This window comes from Macrotis lagotis, chromosome 4 (assembly GCF_037893015.1).
Source record: "Macrotis lagotis isolate mMagLag1 chromosome 4, bilby.v1.9.chrom.fasta, whole genome shotgun sequence".
Lineage (NCBI taxonomy): Eukaryota > Metazoa > Chordata > Mammalia > Peramelemorphia > Peramelidae > Macrotis > Macrotis lagotis.
The window spans coordinates 82712196-82732495 of record NC_133661.1 but is presented as its reverse complement, the minus strand read 5'-3'; the positions used below and the strand labels follow the sequence as shown (position 1 = coordinate 82732495).

The 20300-nt window shown below is 34.6% G+C and overlaps 1 protein-coding gene across 6 annotated transcripts in view; it reads right to left on the bottom strand.

The window, feature by feature from the left end:
- IDE (insulin degrading enzyme) overlaps nt 1–20300 on the bottom strand; it is a 97742-nt gene that overhangs the window by 12372 nt on the left and 65070 nt on the right. For 5 of the 6 annotated variants that reach the window (XM_074233363.1, XM_074233364.1, XM_074233365.1 and 2 more), the window contains 8 exons: nt 19583–19665; nt 14744–14888; nt 10931–11041; nt 10536–10656; nt 7900–7991; nt 6240–6351; nt 2452–2619; nt 858–1130 (listed from right to left, as the gene is read on the bottom strand). In XM_074233363.1, coding sequence (XP_074089464.1) covers nt 858–1130; nt 2452–2619; nt 6240–6351; nt 7900–7991; nt 10536–10656; nt 10931–11041; nt 14744–14888; nt 19583–19665 — 1105 coding nt within the window. Of the gene's footprint in view, nt 1–857; nt 1131–2451; nt 2620–6239; nt 6352–7899; nt 7992–10535; nt 10657–10930; nt 11042–14118; nt 14264–14743; nt 14889–19582; nt 19666–20300 lie in introns of all 6 variants that reach the window. The other variant, XM_074233366.1, reaches the window with a different exon arrangement.

Genomic DNA, 20300 nt, shown 5'->3' with positions numbered 1-20300 from the left:
GAGCATGTCTCTTCCCTTGTCAAGAACTTTTATCCACTCCTCCCTTACTACCAAAGAGTAAAAATGGTTCTGGTCTGGCAACAAGATTTCCATGACTGTTAATTCCCAAACATGCCTCATGCCCTCTATTCTCTACATTCTTTTATTCACAGTTCTTCCCTATTTGCAAATCCCTTTCCTTCATAATTCCTTCTAACGATATCCCTCTTTATCCCTTGAGGTTCAACATAAGTATAACCTCTTTCATGTACCTTTCAGTGAGAGAGCCCAACCCCCATGGAAATAATATTAAACATCACAGGCTTTCATGAGTGTTCCAAATAACAACAGCGTTAATAATGATGAAGCTTGCTAACAATTATAAAGCCCTTTCAGTATTATCTTCTCTGAACCCCACAACAACCCACAGGCTGTTGCTACAGAATAGAAGGATACTGAGTGACTTGTCCAAAGTCTCACAGCTACTCAGTTTGAGTCAGGATTTCCATTTAGGTTTTACTAATGTCAAGTCCAATTTCCATTCACTCCACCCTTAGTTGTAATCTTCTGATATTTATTGGATTCTGCACTATAGTGTGGTTTCATGGCTATTAGTACATATGTTTATTTCTCTAGGACAATGCATACCCATTTTATTCCTCTTCTTTCTGAAGGGCAATGATCATGCATCAGTCATTTCTACATCACCAAGAAGTGATGTGATCTGACCCTAAGAACCACTTTCTACCTACGAGATCACAGACACTCTCTGGGCAATTATTATCATCATTTATAAGTTTCTACTATCACATGCTACCTGGAATTAATATATAAATGCTCCAACTATGGCTGTAAATAACTGACTCTTTCCACCTTACCTCGGTCAAAATTATACTGCTGAGAGATGATTTCTCCCCAGTATTTAGCACACTCTGCAGACAGTTTCTTTGGTTTATCTAGCCGTCGAATTGCTAAGGCTTGAATGTGTTTCTGGAAGGCCTCCTCATTCATGTCTTCTATAGATTTTTCCATGGATAACAAGAAAGCTTCCACTCTGCTTTCTAAATAGTGAGGTGGTTTTTCTGACTGGATGATAAATCGAAGACCTTGGATGCCATTGGCTCGACGGGGACCACTGAATACAATGTAACCTTCAAAACAAATGCAAACTAGTTATAATTCCTGAATTGTGAGAGATTTTAAGGCTGAGCCTTTTTTTTTTTTTTGGCAAGGCAGTGGGGTTAAGCGACTTGCCCAAGGTCACACAGCTAGGTAATTATTATGTGCCGAAGGCTGGATTTGAACTCAGGTTCTCCTGACTCCAGGGCCAGATACATTGTACCACTTAGCTGCATTTCATGAGATATTTTAAACTAAATTTGAAAAATCAGTGAAATTAACAAGAGCAAAGGGAAAAAAGGCTACACTGTGCTTCATGCTGCTTCAAATTTTTTCTTTTAATTATTTGAACATTTTTAGCTTCTAAGGATGAAAATGTAGTTTCTAAATAACACTGAAAAACTTAGCAACCATTTCCATTCTCCCGTCCTTTCTTGCACCTGTTAAAGACAGGTCTTTTCTCATACTCAGTGTCCTTCATTCTGGGCTCACTCCATCCATTCAGGCTACAGACATATCTCAGTGACTCCAATTTTTTTTTGCAAGGCATTGGGGTGAAGTGACTTGCCCAAGGTAACACAATTAAGTATTAAGTGCCTGAGGTTGAATTTGAACTCAGGTCCTCCTGACTCCAGGGCCAGTGCTCTATGCATTGTACCACCTGGCTGCCCCAGTTACTCCTATTCTTAAGAGACAGAACATACAAACTGTCACCTCTTCTCCTATTCTTTTCACTTTCATGCCCTTTAAATAGGCATCTAGCTTCCAAGCTTCCTGAAAGCTCACCAATCCAATTAGCTTCCATCTTAGAGTAATGGAAAGAACACTGGTCTTGGTCTTGAATTCTGATCTCCAAATTGTAGCTGACATTTACTAGATAATATGTGACCCCAGGGCAAATGAATGAACTCTCTTAAGCCTCAGTTTCCTAATCTCAGCCTCAGTAAAATGGGGATAATAACTATATCCCAAGAATTCCTTGTGCTATTATTACTTTTAATAAGGGACTATCCAAAGTATGCTACCCCAGTAGGAATAGCTTTTTAACTCTAAGATCCCTGAATTCATCCCAATTCTGTGCTTGATCTCATTCTCAACATGAAGACCTAGAAATGACATAAATGTGCTATTGCCAGTCCACATGTGATGTTACTGTCTATTTTCTATTTCTCCTATAGAACTCTACCTTTTTAGCCTCTAAAGTTCTGAGAAGTGACAAGATTATTATGTTTTTTCTGTACATTAGCTGTGTTGAAAGCATTCTTCCCAAGAATGATGATTGGCTTACCTCACATGAAATTCTGCTTTTTTTTTTTTCCTCCTTAAAATAACCCCAAGGGGAAGGGAACTCACCTAGTTGCTCCTTGGTTCTCAGAGTGTTGAAGCAAGGTTCTGAGATGATCTGGCAGAAGAGTTCCAAGAACATGTTCTCAGAGGTACTCTGCATATCTGTTTGGTAATAGATCTCAATACCACAGTTATTGTGAACTTCATTTCTCTGTTGATAAACAAACCAGCCTCCTAGGGAAAGTTTCCAAAAAGGATGTTAGACTCCAAAACCCAAATACATTGAGAATTCTGGTCAATTTAACAACTGTAGGTATAATTAGACAGTGTGAGGTTTGGAAAGAAACTGGGGTGGTTTAAACTTCTTATTCTACAGGTGAGAAAAATGAACCCCCAAAAGGTAAAGGGACTGACATTTCTTGTTTTTAATTGAGGTTATTCATTTTTGTTTAGCAATATTGGTCAATAATTATAAGGTGCCAGATAGGTATGTGAAATCAGCTGTTTTACCTAAAATAGAGGGGAAATGGGGAAACCTCAGTAAAGATACATTTACCTTTTGAATATTTGGCAACAAGGTGGTGTAGTGGACAGAACACTGGACATAGGATCAGGAAGATCAGAGTTCAAATCCTACCTCAGACACTTATAGCTGTGTGACCTTTGGAGAATGTCACTTAATTTCTATCTGCCTCAGTTTGCTCATCTGTAAAATGGTATTAATAATAGCATCTACCTCTCAAGGTTGTTGTGACAATCAAATGAGATAATATTGTGAATGTGGATTGCAAAACTTAAAGCACTATATAAATGCTAGCTATTATTAATTTGTTATTTTATCTACAAAAGTATTAATGTTCAAGTAAGTCCACAGTCACAGATGCACAGAAGCATATATGTGCTCCTTCAATATAGTATTCTACAAACTGAATAAATTTAAGTTTTTATGGGTATAGGAGATTTCAGCAGAAATACAGTAAAAGGATCTTCTGATTCTGAAAATTATTCTTAAATGATAAAACTTAAAGACTAAAACACACCAAGGTATCTTCCATTTCTCAAACTCTAATTCTATATACTTAACTAATGCCTAATCATTCTAGCAAGGAATGTTCACAAATTTGTTTAAGTCATTAATAATCTGTTTATTGTAACAATTTTTCTAAGTTATTTTGGAATTGTAATGGTTTGTAAATTTGTAAGTATGTGGTTCTATAATAATAGCTAAAGTTTAAGCTCCAACTGCAATAGGAAAAAACAAAACTGAATGCATAGTACTTCTTATTCTTCCATAGCTATGGTTCATTTTTTATGTAATAAGCTTCTAACATGATTTGAGATCATTTTTCCAGTCCCACATTCAAGAGTCTAACTCACTTCCATATGCTTAATAGATAAAAATTATCTTGGGAAGAGGATAAATAGAAACATGAAGCATTGATCACTTATTTGTTCTTCCTTCGGGGGGGGGCTGGGGGGAAGATATGAACAGGAATTTAATCTTTGGCCAAGGTATGTTAACATTTATAACTATATATATATATGTTATTTATCTATATAAATCTACAGATGTTAACATCTATATGTGAAAGTAACTTCCACAAATCAAAAAGTTTCTGTAAAATGCTTTTATTTATAGAGATGGAAAAGATCTTAGAACTAATCTAGCTCAACTCCTCATTTCAGGGATCTAAGGCCCAAAGAGATAAAATGACTTGTCCAGAGTCACACAGCTAGTGTCAGAGTTGGGGCTCAAATCCTGTCCCACCATACCCCAAGTCCACAGTTGTCTACCACACTATATTACTCGTCATAATGGCAAGAAAAGATCTAAAGGATTTTTACTGTATTAGCAAACCAGCAATAAGAGTTAACTGGTGATATCAAAGTCAAAAATTTCTGAAACCAGTTACCAGTTAAAATAAGTAAATATCTAAATGTTAGTAAATATCTAATTTTTAAAGAAAATAATTCTGTAGTTATGTAGAGAATTGTCAAACTCTCCAATCTTAATGTCTTGTTCATGATATTTTTATGCCCTCTGAAAGTACATACAATGGTAGAAACTAGGCAGAGACCAACATCTCATATCCTCTACCAAGATAAGGTTAAAATAGGTACAAGATTAAGATATAAAAGATAATATTATAAGCCAATTAGGAGAAGAAGGAATAGAATACCTGTCAGATCTATGGAAAGGGGAGCAGTTTATGACTAAAGAGTTAGAGAAATTATAAAAAAATAAACTGGATAATTTTGATTAAATTAAAAAGGTTTTGCACAAGCAAAACCACTGCAACAAAGATTAAAAAGAATGCATTAAATCGGAAGACAATTTTTACAACTAGTGTTCCTAACCAAAAAAAACCTCATTTTTAAAATAGAGAACCATAATAGAGAACTATAAAATCATTCCCCAAATAATAAATGGTCAAAAGATAGAATTCTCAGATGGAGAAATCAAAATTATCTAAAAATTGCCCTAAATAATTATTGATTAGAGAAATGAAAATTAAAGCATCTCTGTGGTATGACCTCACATCTCTCAGATTGGCTAAAATGACCCAGAAAGGATAATGATCAATGGGGCACTGCTGGTGGAGTTGTGAATTGATCTGACCTTTCTGGAAAGCAATTTGGAATTATGCCCAAAGGGCAATAAAGCTGTGTATACCCTTTGACCCAGCAATAACACTGCTGGGTTTATATCCTGAAGAGATCAGGGAAAAGGTTAAAAATCCCACATGTACAAAAATATTCATACAGCTCTTCAAGGCAAAGAATTGGGGAATGCCCATCAGCTGGGGAATGGCTGAACAAACTGTAGTATGTGTATGTGATGGAACACTATTGTTCTATAAGAAATCATGAAGGATGATATTTCAGAAAAGCCTGTAAAGACTTGCATGAATTGAGCAGAACCAGAAGAACATTATACACATTAACAACAACATGGGGTGATAGAATTATTCATTTCAGTAGTACAATAATCAAAGACAATTTTAAAAGACTTGTGATGGAAAAAAACCATCCATGTCCAGAGAAGGAACTGTGGAGTTTGAATAAAGTCCAAAGCTTATTATGATTCAATTTTTTTTCTCTCTAATGTTTTCTTTCTTCCAATTTAGATGTGATTCTTGCTTTACAACATATTCAATATTGGTTTATGTTTAATAGGGTTATAACCATGTTATAGGGTTTTAACCATGTTAAAAAAATAATTGGCAAAAAACTACCACTGGATGTAGTTGGAAAAATAAATAAAATATTTTTAAAAATACATACATACAAGACAATTAGACTGGATTAACTTGTATGATACTGAATAGTTTTCTCCATCTAAACAAAGAATTTTCACCATAAAAATGAAAAGGTACAGCAAATTCCAACTTATAAATTAATGGAATTTACTATAGTTCAATTTCTTATTAAAAGCAGAATTCAAGAATATATATTTTATCCTTAGGCATCAGTAATTTGTGTTCAAGCTTCTGCTCTGACAGACTCATTTCTAATCAGTTTCAATATTTGGAAATAAATGTCATTAGGCGTGCTTCACTAGTTTATAACTTAATTCCCTGTCTCTTCTCCACTCCCATCTTGAATCTACCTGGAACAACATCTCCAAATGTAAATCCCTGTCTTCAGTTTCCTTCCTTGGGAAATGCTTAACTATTCTGGAGAGTCTTCTTTTGACCTAACACGAATCCAAATTCCACCCAAGAAAATATTTAGGAAGCACCCAGCCTGAACAAGTCTTCACATCTAAATTAACAGAAGGGATCTCTATTTTCGGCATTCACATAAAATATGCAAGTGTCGATTATTTCTGCATTTATAAAACTGACACCTACTGTCAGGAAGTTGAACTTCTCGGTATCGTACAAGTTGACTTGGAAGGAGAGGTTTAGTATGAGCATATTCAATAAGAGTGTCTTCAACCATTTGCATAACTCCTAATGCAGCCTAAAGAAAAAGATATCCATTATTATATTTTGCACAAATGTACAGATATATTATCTTTGAAAAAGTAATCATAGAGTAATCTGGGTATACGTCTCCTGGGGTAACCCATCCAAAGAAAAATAAGCCAATAACTGGAATATTTGTAAAAATTTATTTCTATTCCTAGATAAATGCATATATATATATATATATATATATATATATATATATATATATATATATGTATATATATATATACACACACATATACACACATATATACATATATACACATACATACACACATACACACACATATACATATATGTATGTATTTATATACACACACACACATCCAAAAATTAAATTTATCAATATAGTGAAGTTTCAGTTGAGGCATGTATCATTAAAAAATCAACATTCTATTGCTCCCCCATCTGCAACTGTTAAAATAAGGGGAAAGCCACATCTTATATAACTGAAGAAATAAAAATTCCATAGCTGGGCAGGGTCAGTACAGTTGAATTCACATATGGTTATGGTTCTCCAAAAATCACTATAAACTAATGTGTATCTTCCCTCCCGGTAGAACAGTGTTGGATGATAGGTAAATAATATTGAAAAAGCTGTCACATGTAGTCACTTGTGGCAGTTTTTTTTTTGCTTAACTGTCCTTATGAGGTAGGATTCAGTGAGAGGTATTTTAAGTATAGGGAAGTGGCAGGGATTTAAAAAAAATCACCAATAAAATATTCAAGATAAACAGTGAAAATAAAATATTCCTTTATCTCTACTTTTTTAAGCAATGTCAGACTGCCCCACCATTCACTCATTTCTCTGAAGGGTTGCTATGGTATCATAGAATAAGTTTTTTGTTGGAAAAGGAGGATCAGAGCAAAAACTATAGCAGATAGGAGAAGGATGATTTAATCCAGAAGATTTAGTGAGGAAGGGGAGAGTGGCAGCATTATTGACAATGACAAATATTACAGTAACATGATTTGAGCAATCCATCATTAGGTTCTAAGTTGGAAAGCAGCAAATAAAACAATGCCTTACACATAATAAGTGATCGATAAATATTTTAATTAATAAAAGTTGAAGATAAAATAGATATTTTATTACAATTTTTGGAACAGATGACACTCTCAACTTAAATCCTCAGTTCAAATTAACCTTTAAAGATGAAATCAGCTGAGAACAGTAGATGAAAACAGGAATATGTGGTAAAGGAGTTTGGAAATCAGCAAAAACTGAATCCACTCATTTAGGATGTTAAATAGTTGTCTGATTGTCTGGTAACCCCAAGACAAACTGAAGTCAAAAGAAAACCTGAATTCAAAGACTGACTTTGACATTTATGACTACAGGCAAATCTCTTAGCTTCTGTGAGTCTTAGTTTCTTCATCTGTAAAATGATTATAGAACTATCCATAATATCAACATCTCAGAGGTGTTATGAGCATCAAATTAGTGAAAGATGCTTTACAAACCTAAAGTGAAATTATAACCAGAAAAGGTCCACAAAGAACTATGGAAACCTATACACATAATAAAAATGTCACAAACCTGTTTTGCTATATTTCCATGAAGAAGGGCTTCAATATGTAACCGTGACAAGAGTTGAGGTATAAAGGCCTTAAGGCGAGGGAGAGTAACATCTATAATGTTAAGATACCATTAATTCAATAACATGAAGTTAAATATGAAAATATACAAACCAAAGATAATTTGAAGAAACATACCTATCCAACTTTGAATTTATCACTATTTAAATGAAGCCATTTCCCCTCCCCTTGTAATCCAAACTGTTCTAAAAACAATTTCTAGAAGCATGGTAGTGATGAAAGGGAGAAACAGTGATGATGTTAACAATGAAGGCAAACTTTCCCACTAAATGAAATAAAAAGAAAACTTCCATGATAGAGTGAGAGTAGATAGAAAAAGGTTAGCTTGACTTGAAGGGGTTACAAAGCTAAACAAAATCTAGGCCAATAAGAATTTCTGATTACTGAGTTGATAACACTGTATCTGGGCTGAGCACAAGAAATTTCAAATAGAGATAAGTGCTTGGGGCAGAGGAAGTATATAACTCTGTACCTCAAGCAAATTTGGCAACTAATTATAGGATGAATACACCCCAGGGATCCCCCTCCTTAAGCCTTTGCTCAAAATGATCCTGTATGTCTTCAACGTCCTCTCTTTTTACCTGATGAACATCTACTCAACCATTAAAACTCACTGCAAATACTGACCCAGCCACCCCCATGCCCCAATACAGCGTTTTCCAATCCTGCCAAGCTGATAACAACCTTTAAATCTGAAGTCTCTACACATAGTTTTGATATACCTCTTTCCTCTCTACTGTCCTACTCTTGTACTATTCCACATTATAATTATATTCATGTAAATTCTATCCTCTCTACCAGAGTGTAGACTCTAAAAAAGGTAGAACTATGGTGGATTCTTCTTAAAGTTAGATTCTCACCCTGCATCTGCACACAAGAGATTAAATGTTGCTTTAATTAAATGAATGATTAAAATTCAGAATTCACCTTCACAAAAATTGGAAGGTATTCTTTCACACCTATTACAGTTGCTATTTTTAATATGTTTGCTTTACTTAAAATCACTTGTCCTTTGACCTAGGCTTTAATCACTTAAAAATAACTTTAGTTTCCTATCATGTTGAATACCTATTCTTTCACCTAACAAAATAGTTGGAATTACTCAGATGGTGTAGGAAGATTAATAAACTAAATAATAAATATGTGCCTTATAAATCTTATGGAGGTAAAAATACATATTAAAGAGTCATTATTTTATTAAATGGGTTTAACAAATTTTGCATAAATGCAAAGGCTTCATGTAATTTATAGTTAAATTTTTTTTTAAATACTTAGTAACTTTCACCAATGTAAAGGCTAACAGACTGCCTTCTTTGGGGGTGGGGAGGGAAACAAGATTAGGGGAAATTTGTAAAATTCAAAATAAATAAAATCTTCCTTTAAAAAAAGAAAAAAGGGCGGCTAGGTGGCACAGTGGATAGAGTACTGGCCCTGGAGTCAGAAGTACCTGAGTTCAAATCCGGCCTCAGACACTTAATAATTACCTAGCTGTGTGGCCTTGGGCAAGCCACTTAACCCCATTGCCTTGCAAAAACTTAAAAAAAAAAAGAAACAGAAAAAAACAAATAGCTTTCACATCAAAAGTATACTATTGCCTCCTATAATAATTGTGTATAGAGCTTTTGTTATAAAAGTTAAAAATTCAAAAAAATATTTCCTTTCCTTTTAAAACCATCAGTTTAATTTTTCTAAGCTTGTTGGGAAACAATGAACTGTTGAGTCGAAACTGAAACAGTTAAAAAACAAGCCCAGAAAAGAAAAAAGTGAAGCCAAAAACATCTTTTCTAATGAAAATAGTTCGAAAAGTAATTTAATGTTATAAAATAGGTATTTGTTTGTACTAAATAGCCCAGTACTAAAGGTGACAAGGAGAAAAGGAAGGGCTGGTAATTTCCTCAAGAATTCCAGAAGTGTTTTAAAAACAAAAGAGGCACCCAACATAAGGTCTTTAAGAAAACTTCAGAATAGGTAGGACATAAAGGCAGTAAGCCCATCTTATAAAACCTGTACTTTCATGTTTTATATTTTCTAATATCCTTGAATTTAATTAATTACACAACTGATTAGGCTCAAAAGAATGGCAGTAAAGCCAAAATGCTGAATAACAGCAAACCCTAATTCTTTAGTTCTTGTGAATTGTGACTCCATTTTATATCTAGGTGTCTAAGCTGCTGGTTTTAGTGCTAGTCTAAGAGCTCTAAACATTTTAAAAGTCACTGTGCCCAAACCAAATAATGCTAGGCAGCTTCCACTGATGGTCTAGGAATGCCTCATTGTGGCCTGGGTTTCTAGGAGGCTGGTCACAACATGACTTCTGGAAAATCCTATCAAGTTGAGAAGGCTTTAAATATGGGCTTAACAATGGACAAAACATCTAAGTTCAGAAGGATACATCAACTGGCAGGAAGAGATGACAAATGGTTTTGGTCACACAAGTCATGGGACTTTCCTGCTGAGTCCTAGGGGGTTCCGTTCCACACTTACGTCTACATCAATGAGATCACAGGTCACTGTTGAGGTGACACTAGACAAAGAAATCTCATAATGTTAAGACTAAGGTGGGTAAAGGAGTCTCACCATCTAGAGCTTCTTTGAGTTCATCTTTGGTCCAGGCCACTTCAGTCATTAACAGTCGTAGGTAATACATAGCATGCTGGTGAGGCTGTTCCGCTCGAAAGTTGTTAAGAGACCGCATATACTGTGGAAGGATAAGGCATATACCAAACCAATTAGCCATAAAAACATTTTTAAATTGTAAAAGTTATCTTTTCACAACACATGTTATCATCCTAAGGATATTTGTTTGTGAAGTCATGTGCTCTACAGAACTTCTCTGGTATTGAAGTGGTAGCAAGGCTAATTCTCCAGACCACCACTTCTTTGGACCAATCAAATAGCACTGCAGTTCTTCCTTTTAAATGCCTATAATTCAATCTCCTCTGATTTAAGAGTGGAAAGTCCAGAGAACTTACCGCTTCCTTGATAATTTCAAATCTTTTTTCATCAATCTCAAAGGTAGCCATTTTCTCAATAATCTTCTTTAGCAAAATAGGCTGCTTGTCATTGTATCCTTTTACAGAAAGCTATAGAAAGAGTTCAGGTTGTTATAATCTCTTAAGTATTAAGGAAAGATTTCTAAGCATATAAAGTCCAACCTTTATCATTCAGAAAACTGAAATTATATGCACCCCAAAAAACATTGAGCAAAAGATTCAATTCATCACCAAACTAACTGAACATTTTTATCCATCATGATGGTTCCAACAAATATCATAAACATATTAATGTACTGTTTTCATATTTACAAGAAACCATCAGAAAACTATTTTATTATTTAAATTTCTGATTGAAGCTAAGAACATTTTTAGGTTAATATTAAAAACACTATTTGAAGAAGAGAAGGCTTTAGGTATTTTACTGGAGAGACTTAAAAGGCATTTTACAGTTTAATGAACATCTATTCCACTTAACTTTATCATATTGTACTTAACATATCTTTTTCAAGTGACAAAACACCAACAGACATCTAAAAACAACCAGGTTGTGCTACTCTGCTACTCTTCTGTACTTAATATATTTCATTTCTTACCATGTCTTTGCCCTCTCGTTTGGGGGTTGGAACTGATTTCCAAATATGAAAAGACAATGGTATATGATGAGACACAAACTCATAGGACTTAGGCCTGGAAGGGACCACAGATCACTAAGTTCCACCACATAATTTAATAGATAGAAAAACTAAGAACCAAGGAAAGAGACTTTCCAAGATTCTGTACACAGCAGAAGTAGGAAGGTTGAATTTCTATCAGAGATCTTAGGATTCTAAATCCCATGTTCTTTCCATGATGATATCCCCCTACCTTCCCAAAATTAAATCACATTTCTAAAGTCAACTGATTGTCTTTTTACTTTCTATAAGGCTGATTTCCTTGCTGGGTAGTAAAGATACTTGAATCACCCCCCCTTTCAAAGATGAAGAAACTACAGCTAAAAGAGATGGGGTCACCTAGTCTAGTTTCCTGAATTTGTTACCATAGAAAGAACTTTCATATTAAAAGCCTAATACTGCCTCCTAAAATAATTGTATACAGGGAGTTTTTGTTGTAAAAAAAAAAAAAAGTTAAAAATTAAAAAAAAATGTCCTTCCTTTTTAAAACGGTCATTTTAAGTGTTCTGAGCTTGTTGGGAAAAAATGAACCACTGAGCAGAGGCTGAAACAGTTAAATAACAACAAGCACAGAAAAGAAAAAAATTAAAGCCAACAACCTCTTTTCTAATGAAAATGGTTCAGAAAGTAATTCTGGAACCCATGAGTTTGGGTTCCTGATGCTCCCCAGCAGGGCACACCATCAAAGTTGGATCTCTGGAATTTCCCTCGGAAATCTCCAAGATTTCTTCATCCAGAAGTGGGGTTGGTTTTGTGCTCAAATATTACACTGGGGCTTCAGGCATCCAAGCAGCAGGGCAGAGTCGAGGGACTAGGGCATCAGGGCACTTTGGTCCAGTGCCAGCTCTGCCTCTTTCCAAGTTGAGTACTACAGGCAAATACATTATCTTAATCAGCTTGTTTCCTCAGAAAGTGCTTCTGAGGAAAATATCAAATAAACTGGTTTTATCTTAACTTTAAGATTATGAAATAGGAGAAAAATTATTTCTTTCCATATAGAAAAGGAAATATTGATATTAAGTACTTTATTATATAGAATTTAAATAGGTTATTAATATTCCATTCAAAATCATAACTTTTACTTTAAATGCGAGAGCCAGGAAAAATGACCTAATCCAGGAGTTTGAATTTGACCTCAGACACATAGTAGCTGTGTGACCTTGGGCAAGTCACTTAACATTGACTGGCTCACATCTAGGGCTACCTCCAGTCATCCTGATTCATATCTTGACCACTTGATCTTAGAGGCTCTGGAGGGGAAAGTAAGGCTGATGACACAGTACAGCCTCCTCTAATTCAAATTCAATTCAAATGCTTGTTATGGCTTCATCTACTTAATGTCGTGGTCTTCTTTGAGAATGAAGGGCAAAATACCTAGTCCAATCCCTTTATTTTACCCCAAAGAAACCTGGGACCTGGTGATCTTGGGCACCACTCTACACCTGTTTCCTTACCTATAAAATTAGGAGGTTAGACTAGATGGCCTCTGAGGTCAATGCCAGCTGTAAATCTATTATGATAAAACTACAAAGTATCTTGACCAAGATCTTATAATTATTAAGTGATAGAAGCAGACAACAACCCAAATCTCTTGACTCCAGGATCAGAAATATTGGTGGACAAGGTTGGAATGGGAGTATGGCGTTAGGATGAAGAAAGGGGAGGAAAAGAGGATTTCTTTTCCATTATACCTGTTGCCTTTGAATTTAAAATATGAACAAACTTTAAGAAAGATCTATTTATCACAAAAAATGTACAACCAAACTAACTGGAATTGGAGTTTGAGAATGGCATGAAAAGTTAATACTAAATAAATCAACTTTTTAACTGAGAATGGCAAAGGCAAGAATCTATATGTAGTAGTTTATATCACATTGCTTCTGGATTATAGAGTATATTTTAGAGGAGATAGGTATATATCTACAAAAGGAATGTTAATTTAGAAATGAATTGCATGCCAAATTGAGAAACATCTAAAATTGCTTTAGAATTAACAAATTTAAAGATGCTCCAGATCTTTCTAGGCACACTCTAATAATGCTAATATTGCTTTTCAAGTCAATAGCACATATATTTTCAAGGAAAGTAAAGGAATAATATAATACAACCATGCATGCAGGCTTTTTATAAACCAGAAAAATTATAGGAACACTGAATCTTTAAAAATAAAAAAAATTATGTTTTCCTTTTTAGATGTTAATATTTCTACAGGGATGGGAAAAGTAACATGCTTTTAGTATGAATCAATATTTCAAACATCTAAAACAAGTGATGAATGCAGGTGAAGACAGCTTACACATGCTTTACAGACACTGAGCTTGACTGACTTGATCATTAATGCTCCAAATGTAATCGCATTTCTCATCCATGAAAAAAGATGCAAGAAGAAACATCAAACATCTCATTTAGAATTGCAAAAGTTAATGTCTTCCAAAGCTCAACATAAGACTTTTATGCTGTTTGTGTCTTTTTGCTCTTCCATTTTTTACTTACAAGTATTGCATTCATTCCTGATGCAATGCCATAGTTCAAACCTGAGAGGTGAGCTGCATATGTATACTCTTTTAAATCATCCTTCAATAACCTGATAAACAGGTATGTCATGTTGCAATGGAGAGGATCAGCATAAATGTAGCGACTAACAAAAAAAAACACAAAAGAAATGCTTTGACACCTCAAGCAGTGACATGATAATGAAGAAACATGACCGAAGAGTATGAATATGCAGCTTCATGGTCTGGATTTCAAGGAAAAAGATGTAAGAGAATGTTTTATTTCATGCATATAGGAAGATTTCATTCCCTTCTGTTGGAAACTTCAACTTCTGATACCAAGTGGGACAAAGTTAACCATAGATTAGAGAAAAAACTATATATGAAGAGAAAAATTTTATGATTCAATTAAAGGTATAGGGAAAAAAAGAACAAATTGGTTTTCAGGAATAGAGATATCATTGAAGACCTAGAATGAGAGCAAACTTAAAAATTTAAGAGATGAGAAAATATAATTAGTCCAAGATAAAAAAGAAACTAAACTAATTTCCTCCAGCAAAAATGCTTCCATCAAATCAATATGAAATAGAGTTGATGAGTGGAGGCTCTAGAATCTGGATACTTACATACATCCCATAGATGGTATTTTGGAGGTCATAGCTCAAGCCAGCAAGCTCTGCTGCATATGCATACTCGTTGAGGGAGTCTTTGAGTAGCTCAAGGTACAAATAGGCCATGTTACAGTGCAAGGGATCCACATAAGCAAATGGGCTGTAAGAAAATGTGCAAAGTAAAAGAACTGGTTTATTATTTCCTGGTTTGGTGTGGCCTTTTCAAATGGAACTCAAGACATCCAGTTGGGCCATCTCTATCTATAAAACTGAGTTTTGATAGTCTTTTTGTGTAGGGAAGTAGAAATCACAGATCACATACTGAATTGCTCACAGTTTGTGCTTAATAGGATGAAGACAAATGGATAGTTCAGAACCAGAGCCTTGAGGCTGGATAGGCCCATAAGAATCAGAGTCCAGCCCTTACCCAAGCACAGACACAGCCACTCTACAACATCCCTGGCCTCGGCCTGAAGATGCTCAGTGCTGGAGAGTTCACTATCTCCTCAGGGAGCTCTTTCTATTGTTGGGCAGCATCGACTGTGAGCAAGGTCTTTATTTCTACTGTGTTGAAAACAGCCTCCTTATCACTCCTACCAAGGGTCTCATTTCTATTCTTTGGAGCCAAGTGGAATATGGTAATATTCCTATCCATTATGACAATTCTTCAAATGCTTGAAACTATAATTTTCCCCCCACTACATTTCCTCTTTAAAGCGACATGACTTTTTGAGTTTCCCCATTATCCTAATCTGGTCTCTTTTCTAGATGTCCTATAGTTTGTTCTAAAATGGAGCACCCTAACATGAACCCAATACCACAACTGAGATCTGACCAGTTTAAACACCCATCCTATGGTAGATACTATATTTCTACTAAAACAGTCTAAGATTTCATTACCTTTGTTAGCTGTCACACCATATTATTAACTCATTATGAGATATAGTTCAGCATTGCCATTTTGTACCCTTACAATTGATGGTAGCTTAATATCTTCAGAGTTAGTGTCCAACCTAGAACAATTTAGATCTTTTTGGATTTCAACTATGATTCAATTTATTAGATAGCACTTCCAGCAGTGAGCTGTCCAAAATTGTGATTAACATGTCAAGTAATCCTGTACCCAAGACATTGAAAAAAATGTTATATCGAATTATCTCCTGCAAATGTCATGGAGAAGAAACACACTCAGACACCATGGATAGCAACAGGCATAAGGGCAGTGGAATTGACTCCACAAAAAGACTCTTACTGGAAAACTTTGCTTTTCCTATGCTCCTCCCTCTGAAGAGAATCATATAGGCTGGCTCAGGCAAAAAAAAAAAAAAAACTAATTATAACTAAGATAAACTTGAATGGAGTGAAAGGAATCTTCTATTTTTCTAAGTCTAGGAAAAAATAAGCTTGAATGAAAAGGTTGAGAACTTTAAACATGTTGCTTCAGTTTTTTCCCCAATACCAACATAAACAAGCAATCTAACTATTTTCATGTTGGGTAATTTGCAACACATGAGTTTGTCCACAAGATGAGTAAATAAAACAACACATAAGCAGAAAAACATTTAAGGAGATTATTAACATGTAAAAAGCTGAGTAACCCAGGTCCTTAAAATTAGATTACAGAACCAGATATACATATATATAAAAAATCTAGAAGGACCATGTAATACAACTCTGCTTTAACAAAGGTAGAAGATGAGACCAAAAAGATAAACTGACTTTCTCAAGGTCATAGAGATGGTATGACAGAACTTAAGCTAAACTCAGGTCTCCTGAGTCCAAGCCCATCATGCCATAAAATTGCATCATGCCATAAAATATTATTTGTCATACAGAAGGAAGAATGTAGTGAAAATGATAAAGGAGGTTTCACTTTATGAAAAGAGATTATCTCCAATTCAATCAGCTGCTGCTCTCAAGACAATAAATTTATTTTGGTGCTAATATCAAAGTTAAAATAAGTGTTTTCAATGCTGAAAGAGAAAACTACACAGTGAATTTATCAACTTACAAATTTAAATGAATTTTTAATGTTCTAAAACTTCACACAAAACTTGTTTCATTCTTTAGAAAGGGCCAATAGACAAATTAAGGTGCTTCCCCCCTCCCCTTTCTCACTTTCCTATGCAGGCTACATACTTTCTCTCATTTTTTGGTAGGGGGACCCGAACTTCTTTTTAAAGGCGATTTACTGGCCACGTGCTTTCATTTAGGGAAAGGGGAAGGAATCATTAAGAACTAAGCTGAATTCATTATTGGCAGTCATTCTGTCACTTTTCTTAGGCAGAGATAAGAAAGAAAAGTGGAAGTGGAGGAACAAAGCAAAAGATCATGGCCACTCAGCTTCTCCTTTCATCATTATCAGGAATTCCATATTTGGTTTATCTTCACACTTGTTTTAAACAAGGATTTATTATCAGGTCTTGGGAAGGGCAAAGGGGAGCCTGGGTTCTAAAAGCAGGGGATCATGTAAGCTCTTGCAGATTCTGCCAAGGTAAAGGGACACTGAGTACAGATCTGGTCAAAGGCTGTCTGTTAAGGATCAACCAGTCTAAGTGCAGAAAGGGCTCATCACCAGAGGTGATCACTGGGTAATTACATGTTACAATACCATCTTGAATCCAAATCCAGTGTTCCTTTTCTGTATTATATCATAACTACCTCAGTCCCCTGGCCTCAAAGAGAACCATGGCAACTATGGTAGCTTGCTGTTAGTCCATTCTCACCTTAGAAAGACATAGAATTGGGGCAGCTAGGTGGCACAGTGGATAAAGCACTGGCCCTGGAGGCAGGAGTACCTGAGTTCAAATCCAGCCTCAGACACTTAATAATTACCTAGCTGTGTGGCCCTGGGCAAGTCACTTAACTCCATTGCCTTGCAAAAAAAAACAACTAAAAAAAGACAGAATTTACTGATCTATGTCAACAAAACATGCAAGGCCAGAAATTTCTTTAATGTGATCACATAATACCTTCATAAATCACAACAAAAACATGGAAATAAATCTTTTATCAAAAATGATTAATTAGAGTAATATAAATCTCTTAGGAAGCGTCAAAAGACATGTAAAAATGGAGGTAACAAAATCACCACACTTCAGAAAAATAATTCTATTCTCATTAAAAATTGTTTAATTTTTCCTTTATCACCTATTCTCTTCAATGGAAATTTGCTCCTAATAAAACAGTTTTTAATTAAGTGTGGGTTCAGAATGGATGATGATTAGGAATAGATGATGTTCTAAAATTTGGTATTTAAGTTAGTTTTCATTGAGGATACTTTTTCCAGATAGAAACTTATGAATGATCAGTAATACAATGTCATTTTCTTCTGCCTTTTCTTTTGATATCTTTGATATACTCAGCACTGATTTAAACTAAGGATGATCTAGATATCTCTTTTGCTGGACAGTTGTCAGAATATAAAAGAAACAAGTTTCCAAATTTAATATAAATAAGTGATCCAATTAAATAGCATAAGATCTTAATTTTGTTCAAAAATTTAAATGTGAATGATCAGAATAAAAAATTAGCTTCATTGTAGTAATCTTGATCATCTTCAAAATTTAACACAGCAGTCAACATCTGATGAAAGTATTCAAATCTGTACAGCTCTAAATCATTTATGAATTTTGTGCTATAAAACAGTCTTTGTACTACCATAATCTTGATTCAACCTTTAGGGAAATACCATTTTTCAATTTATAGCAGAACTGTCCAAAATTCAGGCAGCAGAGAGATTTTATGCAGCCCACCTATGAGTTTATTAAATGCTTTAGTAAACAAAGCTGAGCTACCACAGAGCTACCACAGGCAAATTAAAATATATTGTCTATTGTTTCAATAAAAACTTTTAAAATGTTGGACAGCCCAGATTTAGAGATTCCTCTTGCTTTCCCCATCAAAACACATACATATAGGCATGCAGACAGACACAAACACACATACATACACTCATTCTCTCTCTTCAAATCCTCCTGCTTCAAATATGAAAAGAACATTTAAAAATCACTATATGTAAAGAGTAGTGATCAAGGTAATACTATTTAAACTCCCACTGATTATAAGAATAATTTGAAAAATTCTGAAATTCAGTAATAAGTATTTCTTAACAAATTACTGTTATAAAAACCTGATGATAAAAATATCTTTCCAATTAGAATAGTCAACTTGGTTAAATGGACATCTAAAATGAGAATTTATTCACTTAAACATTTTTTTTTTTAGGTTTTTGCAAGGCAAATGGGGTTAAGTGGCTTGCACAAGGCCACACAGAGCTAGGTAATTAAGTATCTGAGACCGGATTTGAACCCAGGTACTCCTGACTCCAAGGTTGGTGCTTTATCCACTACACCACCTAGCCGCCCTCCACTTAAACATTTTTACCAACCTTTTTCCTTCTACTTATTTTAATAGGTTGGTATTTAGAATATGCAATTTTTACAAGGAAGAATGGAGATTTAAGAAATAATTCATCCCATCCTCTCCCTGGCTTTAGGCAAGAGTATTTACCATTCAAAAACTTACCATTTTTTTAAATTACATAACCTTCTCCATGTTCAACAAACCTCAGGATTATAAGTCTGTCCTAAAATCTAATATACATATACTTTAGTTGAAAATTCAGCTCATTATCTGTTGTTCTGAATTTATTAGAAAGGGATATCAAACAAACAGTATATCTTTGAAGATCAAACAGATCCTTATCAACTCAGTCCTATAGCCTGAAAGAATAACAAAATTTAAGAAATAAAGTTGCTGAATTTGTCATCAAACTCCTTTTATTTAGTCCTACAGCATGAAAGAATATCAAATTTTAAGAAATAAAGTTACTGAATTTGTTGTGTTACATACCTGAAAAATTCAAAGTTGAGACAAGCTTTTGGTAAGAAAAATTTGTCATCTTGTTTAAACCAGAGTTTGCTCATGGCTGTGTCCTATGACAAAGAAATAAATTGCTTTGTAAGAACAAAGGGAGGCAGTTTATGTTAAAGTTTTTATTCTTCACCTGTAGCCAAGATGACATTAGGAATATTAAACAAGCTTCCTGGAAGGCCATTTGTTCAACCACACAGAAAATTCCCAATCTTATAATTTATTATGCAGTTGGAGGGGCAAACTGTTTATTGTTTGCCACTGAAGTAATTCCTGCCTATCCCATTTGCAGATGTTTGATGATGGGGAGTTTAATCAACAGGTATCTTATTCTCCCTCCCTCAACTCTTTGGAGAATGAATAACAATGATAGGTGGGAAGAACATGGGTTGGGAGAGGAAGAGAATGTAACAGAAGACCCTCTTCCTGATTCTACACTTAATTCTAACTGAAGGACAATAAAATCCCTAAGATTTTTGGCATGATTAGTTGAATTTCTTTTATATATAAGAGAGCTAAAAACTCAACTGAAGTGACTCTAAATCACTCAAAGAGGTAGAAGTATAACAAATTTGTTTCTCTGTATTTTATACTGAAATAATAGCTGAGATGATCACCATTTTCCCTTAAAATAATTCCTATTTCCATGCAGCTAGATGGTGCAGTGGATAGAGCACTGGCCCTGGAGTGAGTAGGA